General features: G+C 47.4%; 8 protein-coding genes across 8 annotated transcripts; 5 read left to right on the top strand and 3 right to left on the bottom strand.

Moving 5' to 3' along the window:
• Positions 1 to 319: 319 nt before the first annotated feature.
• On the bottom strand, positions 320 to 1,848 carry TRUGW13939_08408 (uncharacterized protein; the record flags this gene model as incomplete). The annotated part of the gene is made up of 2 exons (XM_035491542.1): positions 320 to 1,718; positions 1,778 to 1,848. 2 exons carry the CDS (start codon positions 1,846 to 1,848, stop codon positions 320 to 322), a joined length of 1,470 nt encoding a protein of 489 aa, XP_035347435.1.
• A 1,503-nt stretch (positions 1,849 to 3,351) lies between these two features.
• On the top strand, positions 3,352 to 5,154 carry TRUGW13939_08409 (uncharacterized protein; the record flags this gene model as incomplete). The annotated part of the gene is made up of 1 exon (XM_035491543.1): positions 3,352 to 5,154. The coding sequence occupies one exon, from the start codon at positions 3,352 to 3,354 to the stop codon at positions 5,152 to 5,154; it is 1,803 nt and encodes a 600-aa protein (XP_035347436.1).
• A 1,058-nt stretch (positions 5,155 to 6,212) lies between these two features.
• TRUGW13939_08410 (uncharacterized protein) lies at positions 6,213 to 7,210 on the top strand (the record flags this gene model as incomplete). The annotated part of the gene is made up of 6 exons (XM_035491544.1): positions 6,213 to 6,256; positions 6,312 to 6,372; positions 6,433 to 6,461; positions 6,513 to 6,729; positions 6,782 to 6,867; positions 6,943 to 7,210. The coding sequence occupies 6 exons, from the start codon at positions 6,213 to 6,215 to the stop codon at positions 7,208 to 7,210; spliced, it is 705 nt and encodes a 234-aa protein (XP_035347437.1).
• A 934-nt stretch (positions 7,211 to 8,144) lies between these two features.
• TRUGW13939_08411 (uncharacterized protein) lies at positions 8,145 to 11,961 on the top strand (the record flags this gene model as incomplete). Its single annotated transcript, XM_035491545.1, has 2 exons — positions 8,145 to 8,537; positions 8,593 to 11,961. The coding sequence occupies 2 exons, from the start codon at positions 8,145 to 8,147 to the stop codon at positions 11,959 to 11,961; spliced, it is 3,762 nt and encodes a 1,253-aa protein (XP_035347438.1).
• A 1,225-nt stretch (positions 11,962 to 13,186) lies between these two features.
• Positions 13,187 to 14,405, top strand: TRUGW13939_08412 (uncharacterized protein; the record flags this gene model as incomplete). Its single annotated transcript, XM_035491546.1, has 3 exons — positions 13,187 to 13,221; positions 13,329 to 14,117; positions 14,192 to 14,405. 3 exons carry the CDS (start codon positions 13,187 to 13,189, stop codon positions 14,403 to 14,405), a joined length of 1,038 nt encoding a protein of 345 aa, XP_035347439.1.
• Positions 14,406 to 15,035: 630 nt separating this feature from the next.
• Positions 15,036 to 19,185, top strand: TRUGW13939_08413 (uncharacterized protein; the record flags this gene model as incomplete). Its single annotated transcript, XM_035491547.1, has 5 exons — positions 15,036 to 15,260; positions 15,365 to 15,537; positions 15,607 to 15,673; positions 15,747 to 16,918; positions 16,971 to 19,185. The coding sequence occupies 5 exons, from the start codon at positions 15,036 to 15,038 to the stop codon at positions 19,183 to 19,185; spliced, it is 3,852 nt and encodes a 1,283-aa protein (XP_035347440.1).
• A 471-nt stretch (positions 19,186 to 19,656) lies between these two features.
• TRUGW13939_08414 (uncharacterized protein) lies at positions 19,657 to 20,175 on the bottom strand (the record flags this gene model as incomplete). The annotated part of the gene is made up of 1 exon (XM_035491548.1): positions 19,657 to 20,175. The coding sequence occupies one exon, from the start codon at positions 20,173 to 20,175 to the stop codon at positions 19,657 to 19,659; it is 519 nt and encodes a 172-aa protein (XP_035347441.1).
• A 729-nt stretch (positions 20,176 to 20,904) lies between these two features.
• TRUGW13939_08415 (uncharacterized protein) lies at positions 20,905 to 22,464 on the bottom strand (the record flags this gene model as incomplete). Its single annotated transcript, XM_035491549.1, has 1 exon — positions 20,905 to 22,464. One exon carries the CDS (start codon positions 22,462 to 22,464, stop codon positions 20,905 to 20,907), a length of 1,560 nt encoding a protein of 519 aa, XP_035347442.1.
• Between the last annotated feature and the right edge of the window lie 10 nt (positions 22,465 to 22,474).

Raw genomic sequence — 22,474 nt, forward strand, 5'->3', positions numbered from 1 at the left:
GGCAGGGTTATGCCGCCACTACAGCAGCAGCATACGCAAAGGAGCTCCTGAGTGTGATACCTGGCAACCAGGTTGAGCTATCGAGTGACTAAGCTCGGGACGATGTTTACATATGTACGCTGTACATGTAAGGTAAAATATATGCATGTATTCAATCTATCACCATCAGGAAATGTTATCTCGTGATAGTCCTACCGGCATATATAACAAACATTAACCGACCGTTCTAAGGAATCGGGTAGAACAGAGAGTTTCACGACTGTTCTGAGCTGGCAATATCTATATTAAATTCTATTGTCATTGAAATGGGGCATCTATTCTATAGTTTGGAACTCTCATGGCCACTGGCATCCAATGGTGGTTGGAACCCAAGCTCCTCAATTCTTCGAATCGAGTGTCTTCCCTCTCCTTGAGAAAGGAAGCTTTTCTTGATGTCAGGAACCCGCGATCGAATCCACCTTTGCCTGTCTCCCCACCTAATCCCCAGTTTCCCTGTGCCGTTATTTTCAAGCCCAGGTCTAGCATTTGCTGTTGCTGCCCAATCGTGGAGCATGTTGTTATATTCCGCGTCCAAGGGAAAAGGAATGACGTGGAACCCTTTTCCAGAACCCCTTTTATCGATTTCACCGCTTTCCCAGGCTTGCATCTCAGCTTTCGAAGGTAGCTTCAATCTTTGAGACCAGACCCGTGAGAATACCGCGGCTTGATTTTCAACGAGAGGAAACGGAATAACTCTCTGCGGCAGGACTGTAAGAACCAGGGTCGGATGCTCGCTATAAAACAGCTGCTGGTAGACATTCAATGCTCGCGCTCCGTCGGTAAAGACTGGTGTCTTCAGTGAAGATAAAAACGGGTATGCATAGAAATATCCGGTGCAAAAGACGATGGCATCAATGTTTTCTTCTGTCGTGCCGTCTGTGAATCTCACACCTCGGCGAGACGAGGTTGGTGACAGGAACTCGACGATTTCGCCTCGTGGTACCCTGTCAGAGCTTCCCCCCACTGGAACAAATTCTGACACTGATCGATGCGAGGAAATTAGAGGCTGGTTGCAGACTCGGGATATTTGGCTTCCTATATCGACACCTGATGCCGAGTTGCCAACAACAATGACTTTTTTGTCCTTGAAGTCATCCGCAGAGTCGTAGACTTTTGAATGGATAAGTGCGCCGGGATAACTCTGATTCCAAGCTTCTATTCCCTTGATCGCCGGTATATAAGGAACGTTGTAATGACCATTTGCCGCCACGACGGCATCATAGATAGCCGTCGATGCCTTTACCGAATGGAGATCTTTCACTGTGACAGCCCAATTGCTTCGCGAAGGGTCATCAAGTTTGACATCTAGCACTTGGTGCTCGAACTTGATCAAATGCTTGACTTCCTCTGCATACTCCTCGAGGTATTCGAGCACCTGCTGAAATGTTGGGAAAAGCTGGATATCTTCAGCATACGGTTTTGTACCGTATTCCATCAGCGTCTTGGGTATATTCGTCTCCATGTTGCTGTACAGCGGCGAAACAAAGGTTGCCTCTCGGCTTCCATCGGCTTTGGACTGCCATATGGGCTCTTCAGGTGGTTGATTAGGGTCTGGTTGTGGCACTGGGATTTTCACTGTGCTCTTATCCTCCGTCGATGCGTGGATCCAGACACCGCCTGCTCGGCCGCGTTGTTCAAAAATATCAATTTTTTCAAAGTATTTCTCGGCCAGGAGATACCTTGGGATAGTAATTAGCATGGCAAGAACCATATAATAACTAGGTGAGAGGTCATGTACTTAGCGGCTGCTAGCCCACAGGGCCCAGCTCCAATGATGGCCACTCGACGAATGGGTGGAAGCGCCGTCATAGTATATCCCCAATAGCTCAACCAGCGAGACTGACACGCGCAAAGTCAGGGAATTTGAGGACATACACGTATGTATGATTGCTTAAGGGTACACACGCGACTGATCGATAAGCGATGCTCTCTGCCCCGCACTAGATGGCCCGTTCTACCTTTCGACACTCACTTGCAGTGTTGTCCAGTTTGGGTCAATCTCGATGCGAGATCTTGTTCTGAGGTATTGACAGGAATTAAGATTATTTTTTTCTGTTCACACAGCGTACGAAAGCAGACTGCAAGACATCGTTGACGCTCAATCAGAGTTTGTTGTTGTTATCGGAGGGTCGCCGTACGCAATCACGCAATCAGTACGCCTCATCGGTCTATCTCCCATGGCTTAAAAGGTGCTTTGATACATATAGAAGGAATGGAGCAGATAGTGAACCTTGCTATGTATAAGTTTGATATATAGAATTTGATTTCATTGACCTAGTCAATCTCATTCGCAGCCGCTTTGATCCATTACCTGTTCATTTTCTTACCTCCATACCAATTGATGTAGAAATGGAGAGAAAGATCCGGAAATAGCAGCCTGGGTTAAACGTTCAATGTTTCAAATGTTCGATGTTGGTTACGCGCAACGAGTAATTGGCCATGGCTTTAATTTGAGAGGCTGAAGGGGTTGGTCGACCGTGGCAGTGGGTTACCCACATGCTGTTTATATAAATGAGTCACAAATCCACCTCAGAACAAGTTGTCGGTTTCGAGGTGTGTCACTTGGCTTTCTTGCCTCTCGGGTTTCGTCACTGAAGTTAGAAGCGCCTGGACAAGGAATGGGATCTTAGCGATATCGCTGAAGTCAGCGTTCGCGAAGTGACTGGAACCCTGGTATGGATGCAGCACATCATTCCTGCATATTAACTAGCGATAGAATAAAATATTAGTGCAGGTACTGATACACAGGTCACATAGCGAAAGAGGGGGGCCATTTATATCGTTCCCATTAGTTTTAGCGTTCATGGACTTCCATAAGATCGAGATAAGTGCTTCGGCCCGGCCCGCTCTTCCATACAGCTCGCTGTTACTGACACTTTGTGCCTCAATAAAGGTATATTGACAGCCTCCTCTAGGGCATGGCAAAATATTCCTATCATGATACAGGTATTTTTTCTACATACTGAATATGTACAGCATTGGATCTCATTCTCTAACCCGGGAGAATCTTTAACAGTCAATAATACGCCAACAAGTATCTTCTACAATTCTTAAAAAAGGCATTTTCAGCCCCGCGCTAGATTTAAACTGGAATAGGCATGAAATCGGCCATTCAGCTGAAATCCGTATGTTATTATTGTGACGTGTACAACAGGCCAATCAATCAATTTTGAGAGAACAAAGTTCTAAGACTCCACCATCCCCGCTATTTCTGACAGAAATCTGCTTTCCTTCCAAACTCTTGGGAGTATCGCCACGCCGAGGTCCTATTCTTCGTGGATGACTTGGGAAAAAAAAAATAGTCCCTACACCATGTTTGCACCACCTGGGGCGCCTGATGTGCTGACGTTAGCCACAACAGCTTACAAAGTGTATGATATGTACCGTGGTGCAAAAGGTCGATTCAAAGAGATTTCTGATGCTATCCGCTTACTCGAAATCACGATCAAGACATTAGGAAAGAGACTTGAAATGCAAGATGAGAATTTAAAGCCCACCCTCAAATACGACGACCTAGGGCTGGAGGAGGTGGTGCAGCTTGGAACGGAATTGTTGGAGGATTTACAGAAAAAGGCCCCAGCAGGTTATGTGCCTCATGGTGTTTCTCGATTCAAATGGTCTCAAAGCGAGATTGATTCGATTCGATCTAGGATTACTACGCTCTGTTCGACAATTGCTGCCTTCAATAGCAGTCTCTTTCTTCAATATATCAGCTCCTCTGCTCCGGCAGGTTTGACTGAGCGACGGATTATCCACACACTAGATGACATTCTAGTTAGAGACCAGGGACTCAGTAGACGTGATTCCATTGCCTCTACATTAATCGAGGAAGGAGTTAAGAATGAAGAGAACATACAGAAGAGTGACCTGTGGCTGGATCTGGTTCGTGAAATGAAAAATCATGGGATCTCGGAAAATCAGGTCACTGAGCATCGGGAAATGATTCTCCAATGGGCTGCAAGTGCAGCTGCTGCCGGAATACTTAACGACAAATTTGAAAAGTATCCTGCCGTGGATGAAAACGACCTTGAATCTTGGGAAGTGATATCAGCAGTATATGGATTGGCAAATGTGACGCCTATAATGCAACGCATATTTGATGCTCATAAAGGACAAAAATCCTCTACTCTTCATTTCACGGTGACGAACGAAACGTTCGGAGGTGACTCGTTCGAATATCATGTCAAAGCACTGGCGATGGCCTGGAGAAAGACTATACGTCGTGGGCATAAGATATTATTCTCCTCACCGCAAAAAGTATTTGCCCAAGAGGGAGATGATGTCGTTGTTGACTTTAAAACTCCAGTTTCTTATCCTGAATACAATGAAGGAACAGCAGCCGAAGCTACCCAAATTATAATTGCAAGCTGGCATAATCGTGATGTTACTGACCGAATATCAACGCTTGTGAAGGATATGCAAACCTCTATCCTGGCAACTGACATCGAGCTCCTCACTAGATACCCCTTTCCTGGATACGCGAGGGTTCTGTCAGTGACATGGGCTTATGGTGATACATTTTCTTCATCCCAAGTCCATGTCAATACAGTGCGTGAAGGTCGTCAGTTGGATATACCGCCGTATCTGAATATTGTCGGCGCGAACTGGGGTGGATTGGATATTACTGCTACGTTACAAACAAGGACATCTCGAGAACAGACTCTCGACATTGACACTGAAAAGGTCTATAAAATTGCTTCTCCTGATCCGTGGCCGAATTATCCTAAGACGATTTCACTTCTCTATCAATACGATCATAGTTCATTAGAATTACTCGTGGTCGGAGAAGCGGCCGGAATAGTTACAGTCAGACCTTACGCAGCCACTCATCGGAGTTCGAGGTGGACCCTAGACTTGACCCTTGGAGAGAATACCAAGATATTGGCAATTATATGGGGTCTACAACCTATCCAACAAACACCCGGCCTCCAGAGAGCACTGCAGGAAAGAAAGATTCCGTGCAATAACGCTTTCTTTGGAGGCGATGGGTGGGGTGGAGTAAATAAGACTTGCCAGGTCTTTTTACGTCACATTAGAACAAATGAAGTAGCCTGTTTAGTTGGACGTGAGGGCTCCATACTTGATTTAAAGGTTCCATGGGCGGAGACGATGTGATTCTCAATGCCTTGATAAGGAAAAATATCTAGATAGTTTCAATTTGTAAGTGAATTTAAGTTGGCGAAGTTGAGCACGGGTGTCCGAGACCAATTCTTGAAGACGGAATAACAGTAGAGGATATTGCAACTACATTGAGGATATAAGTTGTTAGATATAGAGGATACTATCCATATATAAGAGCAAACACAGAGGGCTTCTAGCGTTATGGCGAGAGCACATCTACTTGTGTAGTAGTCCTTTCCAGCGAACACACTCTTTGCATACCAAAGTCGAACGACGAACCAAGGTCTAACGGCGCACATCATATTATTCAACGATTCGGTTTCTCAACAACAACACCACCTTAAAACTGCATCCCGAGTATAAAAAACATCTAAGGAATAATATTGAAACATAGAGATCCGACGCTGACCAAATTTCTGAGATTAAGAACGGCATATACATGTCATGGGCGTGACCCAGACGTGGTAGGCAATCGAGCCATTGTATTTCGGGAGATATGGCATATTGTCCGGGCTTTTTGTAACATAGAAGATACTATTGAACGATTATAATAGTGGGAGTAATAAAGAGTACTAAAAATTACTAAAAATTACATATACGTACAAAATATTGAGTGTGGAATGACTGAAATAGCAATAACAGTTGGCCAGTCATATATTAGGTCATAACAATGAGAGCCGAGATAACATTTGACACAGTTTAATTCCAATTTACTGTACCGCTACTATCTATAGAAATAGCAATGATATCGGGATCTATTTTTATCTTGATTTATTTTTGTATCAGTCAGCGCATTGACACGAACAAAGACTCCTTACGAAGACTCGATGCAGAGTCGGGTGATCCTCGTGGAATTGTCAGTTCAGCTATGGCATGCACTATATAAATTGATATTCAAGCTCGCACACTGCTTTACTTCTGCACATTCCACTGAAAATTCAGAAGTTGAAACAATTTCTAGAGATCGGTATCTTAAGTCCGCACGAGATCATACAATTTACTTCATCCCTTCGAGCCCACCTTTGCGCCAAGAATCAGGGGTAAGAATTAAAATGTCCGGATCATGGAAACTAGAGATTCAGCGACTGTCGTGGAGGTTAGTAACTAAAAGCCAATTTTTATTCAAAATAAACTAATAATGTACGCAATAGCTACGATAGCAGAAAGTGGAACGAATCCCAAACCACGATTGATGAGTTGCTAAGCACGGATGTAAGAAGCAGACACCGATAATCTAACTAACATTGATTGTGTGCTCATGCGCTGTCGCAGATATGTCAATATCTGGGATTAAATATCTAGTACGCTGTTCCTAGAAATTGTATTCAAGCTTCCCCTACTGACAGTCATAGTTTTCTTCCCACAGTCGATATTAGTAGCTCGATAAAGGTTCTCGTGGACAACAACAAAGACCGTGACAAAGACCGTGTTTTATCATGGCGAAGGTGGCGGAGCCTGTTGGAAGACACTGGTTTGGTGTGGCAGAAGGCATTGGATGATCACAAAGAAGCACAAAAATACATCATCTATCTAGTGTTGTTTTTCTCGGTTATATTCTGGTCGACTTTGGTGGGTAATCTGCCATTACTAACTTAATAAGTTAACTTCTCACCTGTGGCAGGCATACTTGGTTGTGAATCTCTCTCCACCAGGCGGTGATGACGAACAAAAGAATGCCGACTCGAAATTCCCCGGTTTGTCTCCTGGGTGCGCTCGAATTTCTCTTAGTTTTGGTTTCAAAAACCTTTACAATATGATTCAATTTCCATGACTTTTGTATAGATACAGTGCTCAAACTTGTAACATCATGATGACCCACTCTACAGTCACGAGTCACCGCGTCCCCTCAGGATTAACATCTAAGAAAGCCACTCCTGCTTCTACCACCACAAGTATGGTGAGTAAAGGTCCTCCTCCGTCGGCAGTGTTTAGCGAAGATCCATCAAAGGGTCTGATTCTTCGCCAAGTCCTTGAACAACCTCGCAGCAAAGACGAGTATACTCTTGAGTACACCAAAGCTGATCAGGCTACTGCATACTGTACTCTGTGAGCTTGAAAAAAGTAACGAAGGGAGTCCTTACCGGCAGGTCTTCTGGACACTTCCCGTTTTCTTTTCAAGAACTGATAGATATGTCGCTAGGTACTCTTGGAACTCTCTTCAGAAAACTTTGTCCTAGTCGGGCTGGTTTTCGTCACCAAGCTTTCTCGAATCAGCAATAATCGAGTCCAAGGATACGTTGAGCTCTTTGACCGTAACTCAAACGATGAACCCCGATCTTTGCAGAGAGAGGTATGTTCATATTGCCTATTTTGTTGATTTTTGAAGAAGAAGCAGCATTCGAATGTTCTTTAGACCATTTTCCCAGCGCCTCCGGCATCAGTTGCTTCTCAACAAGCAATAAGAATAATCAAAGAACCTTTCAGCCTCGTAGCCCGTGTCCTATCGTACCTAGAGAGTTGGACGGAGGCCACCCGTAAAGCGGAAATATTAAAACGAGCAAACTGAGCGCGACTGGAAGCCATAAAGTTCCCAGATGGGTCATTTATCAGTAGCATCATATAGAGAGTGTGATATTGAATGACTTTGCATATTCATATTGAGTATTTCTGCGAAAATATTGCCCTGTAACATAATTTGACTTTTGTAGTTGTGAGGAGGAGACTTCTTAAGGCGGGAGGCGTCATCAGAGCAGGTGCGGACGGGCGCCAAGCCAAGCTTTACGATGAATGCGCCTGCTGCTTCACGCGACAACTCTCCTCCTCAACTCCGGACCTTGACTTTTGCCCAGCTGCTATCTATTACCGCACAACGCCTTTTTCTTTGTACGATGTTCTGAAGTGTTTTTGTATTTTCGGCTGCTAGCACACCGCACTTTGTCTTTGTCCTACCCGGATGCCGAATTTGTATGAATAGTTACGCCATGACCAAACCGAGCCAGCGATGAACGACACAACGAGACGACGCACTGCCATCGAGCGCAACCATGGAATCGCCAACCGTCTCTTCGTCCTCGCACGAACCCCACCGTCATGATAGCCTAATATCATTTGCGCGACTCTCCCCAGATCTAGAAAATCCCGGCCAATACTCCCTCCAGGCGGTGGTTACGCTGGTGTGGCCGTTCTCAAGCTCGAATGGCGCTTTTAGTCTCCTACTTGCTGAACCCGATTTTCGTCTGCGTAAGCAGAACGGCCAGGTGCGGGTGACATTTCGGGGACTCTGCGCCGAGCAGGTGGCTCGAACTAAAGTCGGCATCGGCGATAAGGTAACCTTGAGCCTGCAGGGAGCACGATGGACAGAGAATGAAAGGCTTCATTCGACGCCGGGAAAATCACTGGAATGGGAGTTGCAGTTTATCAACCGCGTGAAGCTTGAGGTATGGGATATTTCCGCCACTGCAAAATGTCTTGCTAATTTGCCATGTGGAAAAGGCAGTTCGAAACGACAATGTCCTTGCTGTGCTCGACGTCGATTCTCCTCCACCGCCAGAGATACACGCCGTGCCCACCACCCCCTCCGCCTCCGTACCCAATATTGACGGTTGGGCAAGCGATTTACCAGTGACGGAGAAATGGGATACTCCTGCTTTCCTTCGCACAAAGAGGCTTTCGTCGGGCAGTCCACTACAAGCCGGTTTCAGCCCATTCGTAGAGGAAGATGGATTTATACCTGGCAAAGGCAGAAAAAGACCTAGATTCAGCTTCCCCAGCAGTGGGTGGCGACTCGTGGACGAACCGGATATAGATGAGCCCACCAACGAAGACAACTGGTTTGAATCTGACGAAGAAGAGCTGCAAAGAGACGATAATGATGTTCCGATTTCTGGAGAACCCTTTCAGGAAGATTTACGGGATCTAGATGATTCATCGCATTTATCACCTGTGGATGCATATGAAACGGCTTCAGCTAGACCTCTGGAAACCTCAAGAGAACCTCAGTCTTTAGACCTGACACCGACACCAACACCGGCAGTACTTCCAGACAAACTCGATACAAAGCCAATATCCATCCAAATACAGGAATACGATGAGGAAATCCTCAGCAGCGAGTTGTTGTCCAAACACCCTCCGCTTCCCACCGATACTCCCCGCCTTCATCCTTTACCATCCCACGGCCTCGCAACACCCTCACCAATAACACACACACCTGAAAACTCTTTGGGATATTTCTTTCAAGCGCCTCCGCCGCCTCGATCATCTCAATTTCTGGCTCCCACAACAGCCAACGACCACAAAATCGACAACCTACCTACTTCCAGTTATCCTTTTGGCGATACTGTATCGCCAGATGTTTCGGGAACTACTCACTATGATGATGAAGCTCCTAGAAGTGACGAGCCAGATATTGAAGCACGGTCTCAGTTTGAACATTTCTCTGCAAGGAGTGGGTTCAATTCCACAACCCAGGGCAAGCATGATACAGTTTTCCAGACACCAGCAGAATTCACCATTCCTCCATTTATTGCCGAGTCAAATGGCCATTTGACAACAGAAGCTGCGGGTTCTCTACTTATAGATCCTTCAATATCACAATTGCATGAAGACTACGCATATGAACAGCAAGAAACATTCGATCATGGCATGGAGATGGACGATGAGCACGCAGAATCGTTAAATGGCCATTACGAAAATGTATTGGACAACGGCACTGAAGTAGAAGTCGAATATACTGACAACATGGATTTACCACGCCAAAGCCAACTCGTTTGGAGTGATAGAGATGCCGGGGATTCATCGCGTACATTCCAAGAAAGGATTGACGAGGATATAGACTCTGAAAAAGTAGAGGAAGAACGATATGCGCAGGTTTTGAACACAGACGAACACGAACCTGTAGAAAATGGTGCCTATAATGTTCCAGCTGAAGAATATCAAATGGTGTCAGATGATGCTTTGTCAGACGGTATGGAAGAAGAAGAATCCGGGAATAACGAGCGAGAAGACGAGGCAGAAGAGGACGATGAAGAGATGTCAGAAGGCCTAGAAGACAATATCGTGTCTGATTCAGAATCCGACGATGAAGTCTATCACAATCCACCTCAACCGTCAAACCCACGTCGGAATGTCCACCCGGAAGTTATTGTGCTAGACAGCGACAGCGAGGACGAGCCCCCGCGGCCAGAACGGCAGCCATCACCTCAATACGACGATGTATCCGACTATGAGAGAAGTGATGTTTCCGCACAAGCGCATGAGTATGCGGAATATACGTCGGTTGAAGAGTCAGACGATGAGGTTGCTGATCAAAAGGAAGTCATAAGTGAAGCTAGCAGTGAAAATGGCCAGAATGAGGACTCTGACGATGAGAATCCAGTCGACGAAGTTGCAGAAAACAAGATACCAGAGCAGGGGAGCTTAGTTGACGATGAGTCGGTTCGAGCCGAGGATGAGCAGCTTGGACTTCCTGCCCAGGATGAAGAGGCCTTGGTTCAGGAAAATGACACGGACTCACATCGTTCCAGGAGCAAAGAACGATACGAGGCTTCTCTATATTCGGATCAATCGAGCATTCGCTCCATGCCCAAGGAAATCTCATCGGGTTCTGAAAATGAGTATGCCCCAAGTCATGGATATGCCAAAGACGATGGTGTGTCGAGTGGTAGGAGTCCATCTCCAGGTTTAACTCCACGACCGGTTAGTCCTAATAGGACCAAATTAACCCATGAAACACAACCATTGGCAACTAGAACACGGCCGTTGCCTACGCCACAGCCCACTCAGGATGAAGAACAGTATCCTGTGCCTATTGGCCCTCCGACGGACACGCCAAATGAAAACGAGGGCTCTACTGCTGGCGAAGTTTTAGATGAGGGCCAAGATACTGGCAAGGCTAGTCTCCATCGGTGGACCGATGGTTCTGGAGATGATGCCCATTCACCAAAACCTGATACCGGCGCACAAGTCCCTGAAATTGGAGTAGATGGCCATTTTTTAGAGGGTGATGCAGCACCAAACAACCGTGATGACGACCATGATGAAGTCGTTCTAGTTGGGGGCCATTCCACCCCGAAGAGCGTGGAATCTGAAGCTTACGTTGAAGCAACAGAAGAGCCCCTCGAACACGAGCCAAGGACTCCTAGCCCCCAAAATGACAAAGCATCTCGTTATCCGCTTGTGGAGCTCGGAAATAGGCTGGATACTGTCGTGAACATTATTGCAATAGTCGTCGAGGTGTCTGCTGTGGGGCGTGCAATGTCTGGTTCTCAGGAGTTCTATTTATGCTTGCGGATTACCGATGCGACTATGGCTGGAACAACAGTAGCCGTCCATATATTCAGTCCTGACAGAATATCCCTCCCCGTGGTGAGCGAGGGAGACGCGATTGCGCTTCGAAAATTCAAAGTCCAGAGTTTCGACCACTCTCCGGCCGCGCTTAGTGGTGACAGCAGCGCATGGGCCGTATTCCACGCTGAAGAAAACGAGGCTACCATTGCTGGTCCACCAGTTGAGTTGAGCGGGGACGAGTATGAATATGTTCAAGAACTCCGCAGTTGGTACCACAAGGGCGGGTCTGACATGGCGGCTGATCATATGCTGCAGGCTTTGATCGGCCATGAGCAAAAAGAGCATTCACCGTCGAGTGTTGCCTCGAGTGATGTCGGCAGTCTAGGATCTGTACCAGCAGGATCGTCATCTCAGCGACGGCCACGGCGAAGGAAAAGCCACCGCCGCATCACGATCCACGAGCTGCGAGATGGACGACGATACACTGAGGCTGGGTCTCCAGGAGGCAATGATCCATTATCCATCCATGAACTGCGAGATGGCACAGTGTACGCGCATTCGTTTGACAGAGATTAAAAAACAAAATCAACTACACGTGAAAGGAAATAACATCCCGGATCTGTATTGAATTGTTGTACATAAGAAATTAATTTAAATAATAAAAAAATATTTTCTGGGTAAATAAATAAACAAGTACAAAGACGACGACAAAGCCCGTGAGGCGGTGTATAACTGACTTGTTACTGCTCCAAGTTAGCTACAAGCAAAAACACCAGAGGCAGTAGATTGGTGCAATTGGTCAATAGTCTTTTTAGGACCAGACGACAGACGATCAGACTTTGCCTTTCGACCTCACTCTCAACCAGCAAGCTCGCGAGGAGCGAGACACGTAGTAGGTTTGCGGTTGAGACTCGGATTACCATACGCTCATAATTCTTCATTTGCGCCGATGGAAGACCGGAAGGAGGGAAAAAAGAGGAAAAAGGCAGACATACCATGCAGTGCTTGCCTTGGTTCTTCATTCACTATTCACTACCATGAATATTACAACTATCTGTAGTGTTATGTCTCGTCACTTAGGTCATCAACGCATCATGGGAAGCTACGCAATAAGCAAGCCCTCGTGATGATGGTTTTATATGCGTAGTTGGCGATAATGCCAATTGATCTCGACACACACATCGGAATCGCCAGCGCTGTAGAAAGGAAAAAGAACTGACGATGATTTGAGTTGGTGGTCTTGGGTTATTAAGAGAAAAAGAAGAGAAGAAGAAGGAAAGGAAAAAAATTCAAGAAAAAGGCAGCTCGGGCCAAGCGCGGCGCCAAGTGGAGATGCGGGCAGGCGGACAAGAGCGGCAGAGAGCTGCCGATTCGATTTGCCTCGCTTTCTCCAACACAGACACAGAGACAGAACAAGAACCAGACCAGAACCGACGACAACACCACGAACTCCAACGACCCTCTCCATCCCCACGATCCCATTCTTGCTAGCCCCCCAAATACCGCTGATTACTGTCCCTCTCGCTTGTCATCCCTGTCGACACCCTCTCCTCCGAGCAAACCGCATCTGCTTCGCTGGCACTCCGCCGCGCACACGCTTTGTCGTTCTCTTTTTTTTCCCACGCCGCCATCCCTAGTCTGACTCTGCGAATATTGTGTGTGCTTGACATCGACTTGCACTTTTGAAAAGACACGTTCTGGTTTTTCGCGTTTCGCAGGCTGGCGTCCTACTGCGACCTCCCCCCCCGCTTGAGTGTCTGATGATCGCTGGCTTTTCAGAGCTGTCGTAGCCGCTGTTCCGATGGATCACGCAAATCTGTGGACCCGGAGATCAAAGTACGTCGGCCTTGCTTCCTATATCCTATCTCTGGTCTCTCTTTTACGTATCGGGGTTTGTCTTTATTTTTTTTTTTCGCTGTCTGCTAACGTGGAACACCCAACAGCACAAGCAGCAAGCTGTCCCTGTCCACATCCGGCGACAAGGACGGTGGCGCCAAACTGGATCTCCCCCGCAACAACCATTCATCGAAGCGATTCGGGCCCGACAGCTCTCACGGACGTGCTAATCCTTTCAACGCCATATCTCCTCTCTCTGGCGGCGGCGTCTCCTCCCCGGGCGCCAGTGCGTCAAGCGCATTTGGCCTCGGGTCCGGAGCTTTTGCCTCGTTCGGCTCCTCTGCCAAAAACCCCAAAACCCCCGGAGGCACCGAGCTGAAACGTGAAGGGAACGATCCAGACGCGGTTATAGATAACAAAGTCAGATCGAAAGCTTCCTCGTCATCGATAGATGCGACGTCCGGTGCCGCCGACAAGGGTCACCCGCTGAAGTCGATCTGGATCATCTGGTACCGCCCGCCCACTCCCAAATATTCCGACTATGAGAAATCAACGACTGCCCTTGCGTCGATATCGTCCGCGGAGAGCTTCTGGAGTATTTACTCTCATCTAAAGCGCCCCTCCCTCCTGCCTACGGTATCTGATTATCACATCTTCAAAAAGGGTATCCGCCCCGTGTGGGAGGATGAGGCGAATAAGCGCGGTGGCAAATGGATCATTCGCTTGAAAAAGGGCGTTGCTGATCGGTATTGGGAGGACCTTCTCCTGGCTATGGTTGGTGACCAGTTCGCCGAGGCCGGCGATGAGGTCTGCGGCGCAGTCCTCAGTGTCCGGAGTGGGGAGGATGTCATGAGCATATGGACCCGAATTGACGGCGGCAGGAATATCAAGATTCGGTGAGTTTATCCACCTTTTCCATAATCACAGTGCTACTTTGGTGGTATATACAATGCTAACTATGTGCTTGCAGGGAAACTATCAAACGTTTACTAGCCTTGCCAGCCGACACCAACATTGTCTGGAAAAGTCACGACGACAGTATTGCCCAGCGCTCGGCCATCGACCACGCCCGACAAGAGAAGGCAACAAACCACCATCACGGGTATCACGGGACCGGCGAGCGCCGGAGGACCGGTACCAACGACGATTCTCTTGCGGACCGGGGAAAAGCGACAGCGTCTTGACTTTCTTCCTAAGCGGTCATTTTGGGCATCGTATGACCCTGTACAGTAGCTTCTCTCGGCACGCGGTTATTTTTGTTCTCTCGTTTGTTTCTGGGGGAGCTTCACGCAATTCTTGCATCTTTATCTCTTTTTCTTTCTTTTCTCTTTTTTTTTTGGACTTGGAGACCTTTGCTGGAGTTTGATATTCAAAAAGAAAAGGCCGTATGAGAACATGACTTAGCATATTGGCAAGAGAAAATCATTTTGTTCTCTATTCTTATGGGATCTGGGGGTGGGTGGGTTATTGTTGGTTGGGTTTTGGTACTCTTTTTGTGATGTTACTTACTGGGTTATCATGATGTGCATTATCAAGGCATTACGAAGGAGGTGAATAGTGGAATTGTAACAGTATCATGGGCTCGAGATCCTGCATCTTGCTGTATAACGAGTAGTTAAATTCTATTGTCGTGAAACAATGAATCATGCGTACGGCAGAACGAGGATTGACGATTGACCGCCTGCGTAGATGGCTTCCCGCACTCGCCCTCCCAGCTCTGTTCGGCTCAAACACACAAATACCGCGCCAGATGTAGACAGACGCCCTATTATGTCTATTGACACTGTCGACTGGTCCCGCTGCATTCCAAATAAATGCGGTTCTTGTCCAACTTGGCCCGGCTACTCCCACGACCCTCTGCGTCCGCCGACGAACCTGCTGCTTCTGCCTCTGCCTCTGACACACAACATTCCCCCGCTGCTCATGGTGATGACAAGGTCGAGGAGCCGGCGAGGGAGCCTGGTTTGAGAAACAACAGGAAACGTCCGCGTCGTGGTGGTGGTATCGTGGTAGTGGACGATCACGATCAGTCGCCAACGGTTAGTTAGCTTCTCTTATCTATCAATCACGATCAAATCCTGTCCCCGACCTCTTTAGCTCCTGCGGTACCTCCACAATGCTTCAATTACTGATATGGCAATAGGCGTCGACTTCAATGAGACCCTTGTACGCGCCCGCAGAGCTCCATTTTGCCTCGAATTGTCTTTGTTCTAACTATCCCATGCACAGCAGCAGTACGACCGCTCTCAGTCCACTTCAGGATATGCGGCGACCGGCAGACACCTCAGACGAGCGCAGGTTGTTTCCAAGTTATGGGTACGCAAATTGTCACACGGACCACGTTTTTTTCCTCTTCTTCTTCTGACGCGATTTGGGTGTGAATAGTAAAGCAGATAATGGGGTTCGTATCACACCGGGACAGACATTTGGTACAGGAAAATCCAGCGTTCAGGTACTATCTTCTTTTTTTTTTCCTCTTTTGAGTCACCAAAACAATTCCACTAATATGACCTTTTATCCACTAGAAACATGCATTCCGTCCCGTTGACCGAATATCACGAAGTGGGTTTAAAGATAGCGGTCCTGTGCGTGCTTCGGGAGCACCACACATAAGACCTGGTCAACGGTCTTCGCCAGTGTCCCAGCATCCTCTTAGCTCGCCCACTTTACGCGACAACGAAGATAGGATTGTGAAACGCCGACGCCATTCGTCTAACCAGATCATTAATTTGGTGGATGACGACCTGCCGACAACTCCATTTTTTGTGCGCGATGAGAGCTCACGCCCCGTTCGGTCTCCTTCGGTCGTTAGCGTAGAGCATATCGGGACAAGAAACGAAGCAAGCCGTGATAATGACGGAGTCCGCGTGCGAGACAGGGAGCCGGTGAAGACGTCTATTTCGAGGTTAAATGGGAATTCTGGGGGGAATCAGAATGGTCTCCGCAGTCCCGATTCAGCCGTGGGTGAAAAACGACTTGGAAGTCCTTTATACGATGACAGGGACACCAAGTCCATTCGATCCTACAGAGATAGAGACGTTATCAACTCAACCGTGGAAGATGGAGAGTCACCGTTTCTAGCCGACACTGCAAACCGAACTCGCGAAGGAACTCGCTCTGCAAGCCACCACAGCCGCCGTGATTCAAATGCGAGTGAAAGCCCGGATGAGTTGCAGAGAGATTTTGCACTTCCTAGTGGCCCAGTTTTTCGTGCCATCCACGGAGAACATGTCCCATCGAATCATCTCCGCGAAGAAGTCACCAGACGACAAAATCGAAAGGATTCTCCCAGTGACATCCAACCCACAATATTTCGTTTGTCGCGAAAAGCACAAACAGATCAGGAGATGGGCAAAGGTCCCGCAAGATCCCATCTACATCTTTTTGACGTGAGGTTTTTTCGTCATGGCGATGTAGAACTTGTTGATCAGGACATGCAGCTTTCCCTCGATGAAGAAAGCGATACCATTGGTCTGCTCTCTACAAAGGATTCCGTCTCCGCTGAACGGATTCCAGTGCACCGAGTGGCTTCGATATGCAAGGGATCCGAGGACAGTTTAAAGGCTCGTTTTAGACTATGTAAAACTGAAGGCTCTCTGATCCAATTCGTGGATATAGAATTTGGAAATGACCAGGACAAAACCCGACTATGTGAGCTCCTAGAAAAGAGGGGGGTCACCAGTCAAAGCAAGGGGGGGTGCGTTACTCTGTCCTTCTTCCTAACAGAACAGGTGCTAACTTTCCTACAGGTCCTGGATGGACAAAGCCTTTAACAGGGTCACCAAAAGTACACGACCACGTATGGCACCAATACGTGCCAAAGAGCCTACTACAGAAACCGTAGTAGAGCTCACCCCTGAACTTAGCAAGGAGTCAGAAGAAGAACCTGTCAAACGACAAAAACTCTCGGCGTCTTTGCAAGATGAAAATAACACTCAGTCGGGGTTGAAGCTACCCCCACGTCGCTTGCCTCTACAAATCCAGTCTCAAATTTCGCCCTCGTGGGTTGGAGCTCGCAGTCGCCCTGCGGAGGAAGAAAATCAAGCTGTCGACATCCCTGTGAAGACGTCGAATAGATTCCTTGGGAAACGAGAAACACGGTCAAAAGCGCGACAGAGCCTTGTGGACTTGATTGATGACGACCTAGGCTCTGCGATCGATGACGGACCTTTCTCTCCGACCAAACTATCCAAAACCCTTGTGTATCCACCTGAGGGTAGAAAGAAGGCCGAAGTCGATAGTTCTGATATAGAACGTCTACGACCTGGGGAGTTTCTCAACGACAACCTCATCGGGTTCTATCTGCGCTTCCTTGAACATCACCTTGAACGGAACAAACCTGATGTCGCTAAGCGGGTATACTTCTTTAATTCGTACTTTTTTGATACACTTACAAGCCCAGCGAAAGGGAAAAAGGGTATAAATTACGGAGGTGTTCAGAAGTGGACGAGAAACGTGGATCTCTTCAGCCACGACTATGTGATTGTTCCTATTAATGAAAGCGCTCACTGGTACTTGGCAATAATTTGCAACCTGACTTCTTTGGATAAATCCAAAGAAGATGATACTCAGCCCGAGCCCGAGCCACAGCCAGAGACAGAGCCAGAGACTCCGTCGCAAAGCGTGCCTATCCGATCCAAACAGGTGGAGGAGATACCAGAAACTCCACCCGAGCGAGCAGCAACCCCCGAACAGAGCGCCCGCGAGTCGTTTGCCTCGATGAAGATATCCAATTCACTGCCAAGTTCGCAGCACGGAGAAGGCCATAATTCCGAAGAGGATTTTCCAGAGAATGAAGAGGACCAAGTCTCCCGCCCTGCGGAATTCCGAAACGGCGAACCCTCTAGCACTACGGAGCCAAGCAAGAAAGATGACGATAAAGGAAAGAAATCAAAGCGGAAGGGACCGATTCTTTCTGCTGATCAACCCACTATTGTCACCTTCGACTCTCTGGGAGCAGCAAGGCAACCCGCGATCAGGATCTTGCGAACGTATCTATTGGAGGAAGCCGTTTCCAAACGATCTCTGAATGTTGATGCCAAAGATATCAAGGGCATGACCGCCAAGGAAATCCCTCTGCAGCCAAACTTCTCCGACTGCGGTCTGTACTTGCTTGCGTATTTGGAAAAGTTTGTGCAGGATCCTGATACTTTTGTGCGGAACCTTCTTCAGAAACAAATGAGTGCGGAAGACGACTGGCCAGCATTGATTTCAGGACGGCTGCGGCGACGGCTTCGCAGCTTCCTTTTCAAACTCCAGGAAGAGCAAGATGGCTCTAGTGAGGAAAAATTGGTTGACGCAAATCCTATATCATATCTCTTGGGCCCTTCAAGGGTTGATCAAAGTGAGGGCCCTATACAACCTGCTTCATCTGAAGGGCCCGAGGTCGTGCCAGAGACTCTCCAAGAAGTGACTGGAGATCTTCAGCACGAAAATTCGGCGGCAGATTTGGGCGAGCCTGAAGTCGTCCAAGAAACTCAGTTGGCTGAACTTCAGAAAGCTGATACAACAAGTGAACCTCGGGAAGATTCCGAAAAGGTAGATTCAGAGATTGATCAACCACAGACTGGTCAACCAGCAGCGGGAAACCAAGATGACGAAGATGTGGTAGAAATGGTTCAAGAGCCACAGACACCCAAACGCAGAGCTGCCACAAGGTCGGAGAAATCCACTCCCAAGAGCCATTCCTCGCCAAAATCTGCACGAAAGGCAAAAACGGCGGAGGATCCTTTGTCAGAGGCTACCCCGCCCCCCGAAAATACAAAAGATGAACAGACCAATCGTGACAACGTATGGGACGAGATGCTCGAGTTCATCAGCGCTGACGCGCCTCCTCCGCCCAAGGTCAAGATGGAGGTACAAGTCCCCAAGGTCCAAGTGCCGGGGACACCGCCATCGGCTAAGAAGGCCAAAAAAGCCGTGCAAAGCCCTCGGCAGTTGAAGCCAAAGAAGAGGGGAATATAACGTCTACGCAAAACTTTCTGCATCTTCTCTTTTTTTTTTTTTTTTTTTTTCCCCTGTTACGTTTTCTGTTACGTTCTGTTTCTGTTTTGAGCGTAAATTTTCGGTTGTCTGTACATTCATTAATGTGTTTTAGCTGCATATATGGCGTATGTTTTAGGAATTATGTGCCCCTCTTCTTTGAAATGTGGGTTGGGATACAGGAGTTTAGTTTAGATACCAATTGATTTGCCATTTTCTCACATCGTCAACAACATTGAAGCTACTTCGAGTAGTTATGTATTATCGAATAGAAGATCATGGAAAGAAAGTAGTCGATATAATTCTCAGCATGTTCTTGAAGTACGTCCATGTCAAAAGGATGTGTTCTAGATACTATGTGCGGTTGAACGGTGGATAATATAGAAGAGTATTACACCTTTGATTATGAAGAATAATTCAATCTGCTAACAGACTATAATATTATATCATATATTACAACTCGCTCTCATCCGCTTCAACCCACCACTTCATCTTCTCCTTCTTGAACTGCTCAAAATCCCACTCCTGTGCCAAATCCAAATTCTCCGTTGGAGCTATCCACACATATGTCATTGCCTCAACCTCCTCCATTTCCTGATACGCCCTCTCATCAAGCCCCGCACGAGCAGTCTGATCCAGGGCATGGTGCAAGCTGCCATCGCCTTCTTGGCTTGGATCCGTCTCGTTGATGTTTTTGATAACCTTGACGCGCACCGCCCGCTTCTCGTACTCGGACCCTTCAAACTTATCGAGTCGAAACACGTCGCCTTCTGTGATTCCGGTCACTACAACACCGATAACGGGGGCTAAATCTGGAGTTTCTGACGCGATCAGAGCGGGATAGTCGGCGTTGTGGACGCGATGGCGGCGGTAGCCAGGTAGCAGCGCAGGGCGACTGGCGATGAGAGATTGTTGCCATGGCTCTGGAGTTGGGGAGCCATGGATGATACGGTGCAGTATTGCAGGTGCCATCAAGGTGCCTTTGAGTGTGAGTGTCTGATGGACATGAGAGGTGAGTATTCCCAGGTTGTACCGTAGAAGAAAAAGGTATCGTGAACCATACTGGGACACCAACTGGTCCAATGTCCAATGGGAATAAAATAAAAATTTCCCAGTATGAAATATTGTATTTCTTGAAAGATTCAGGTTTGAGGCGGTTTCCTGTTAGGATCTGTAAACAAACAATGCCAATACGGTTTTCTTCGAAGGTCGTGGATATCTTACTTTCAGTGTGGGGGGGAAGAACTCAACGCAAGTAATCAATCGAAATTTGAAAATAATTGTATATCCAATCAGTGCAATATAGGAAAACCAGGCTGCCCCGCATAATTCAAGAAACAAAATGGGAGGAAGAAAACACGACGATAACGATGACGATGCTCAATGCGGGGGAAGCGTTCCTATCTTATCGCCGAGATATGTAGCCACCGCTTCTACGTATATATACACATACTTTAAATATTGTAAAGTATCAATTGATATTTTAGTTTAGAGTACAGCTTCAATTCAACGTAAAGAACATGAAGTAAAGATCATCAAGCCACTATTGTCGATTTCATCAAATGACCAACCCAATCTTGAACCACGAAGCATCATCGCAGTGAAAGTATTCTCCAGTTCTGCAATAACATGAAACAAAAAAACAAATGTATGACCAAGTCCATCATCATGATCCCTCACTTTTTGTTCGGCCTGCAAAAACTACTTTTCTGCTTCCACTGTGGCAGGCCATACGATAATTTCCAATAGAACTTCCCACACATCCATATCCCTCCGAATACACTCCTTCAGAACCAACTCGTCTGGACGCTGAAGTTTGACCTGACTTCCTCCAGCGCCATAGCCTTCGTACTGCAGTTTCCCAATTTCGGATCTCGGCACACCGTATATTGGCTGATTACCGTTGCCGTGAGGCTCATATTTCCAACGAAGAAACCCCTGTATCACTTCATAAGAGTCCTTCATAGCTGTGCGCTCTAGAGTACGGTACAGCACACTCATACTTGGCTGGGCCATGAGCAGGCGTCTCATCCCCCCTTGAGCCTGCGTTGAAAGCGGGTCAGTGCAGCGCATGTCGAACCTGACAAGGAACATGACTGCATAGAAGAGATCTGCTGCGGTCCACAAGTCGGTATTCTGAACCGTACCAAGGCGCCGCTGATTGTCCGGAATGTCCATGAGAAACCATAGTTTCTTGATAGCCTCTTCACATTCCCATGGCAGATACAAGCCTTCTTCGATCATCAGGTGTGTTATCTTCTTTGCAATCTGCTCGCGCCAGCACACCATACGAAGCCACCGAAACGAGGGCACCAGGCGAGACTGTCCTCGAGACTCGTCCATATCTACTCGAGGATCACTAACACAGAGCCCGCGGTAACATCGAAATGGAAAGACTTTCGCAGACGTTGGAGCGTGGAGCATAGCTTGTGCGACTATCACCATGGTCAGACCTGTGTTAATAATGTGATGAAAGTCCTTTGAAATGGCATAGACGGAGATCAAATCCTCGATTTCGAGAGAAATGGCAAAGTGAAAGACCAGATGCGGATGTTGAATGATTGCCTCGAAGATATTGAAATTCGATTTGCCAGCAGCACTAGATGATGACTCTGAGCTGGTCTCTCCAGCAAAAGCAATAGTCTTTTTAGCCCTAGGACGTTTTTTGGGCGGCGCGGTACTACTACTACTACCTTCTGCTTGTGAGCCCTGTGAGGGAGTAGCACCGGTTTGCCGTTTTCTTTTGTTCCCTTTTCCCGTTTGATCTTCTTGGAAAGTTGTGGATGGAGCTTGGGAAACTTGAGAACCACCTCTTCTACCACCTTGACCACGAGACCGACGTTTCGGACCAGTAGGTACGGTCGTGGAAGTCCCTGTATCAGACTTGTCTTCAGAGGCAGCAACCGTCGATGCAGAAAAACTCTGGTTAGAGGGCGCGCCCAGAAGAAGCCCTGAGGCAGAAGGTTCAAGGGGAGTAGCATTCACCTGGGTTTGTTGTGATGGACGCTGAGCTGTAGCTGGATTCAACAAAGTCTCTAACGGTGTAAATGTTGGAGTATTAGAAATAAAAGTAGAAGTAGAGGTTCTCGTCTCTTCATATCCTCCCATGACTGGTCTCACTGGCTCTTTTCCCTTGGGTTCAGATGAAGTGCTGGGAGGAGCAGTGGTGGTGTAATTATCTTCATAGTCGCTGTGGGTTGATTCATGATCTGAGGGGGTGGCCTCACCAGGGCGTGGCTTAATATACTTGACGCGTGCCATTTCTCCTCAA

The sequence above is a fragment of the Talaromyces rugulosus genome, chromosome IV (assembly GCF_013368755.1).
Source record: "Talaromyces rugulosus chromosome IV, complete sequence".
Classification (NCBI taxonomy): Eukaryota; Fungi; Ascomycota; class Eurotiomycetes; order Eurotiales; family Trichocomaceae; genus Talaromyces; species Talaromyces rugulosus.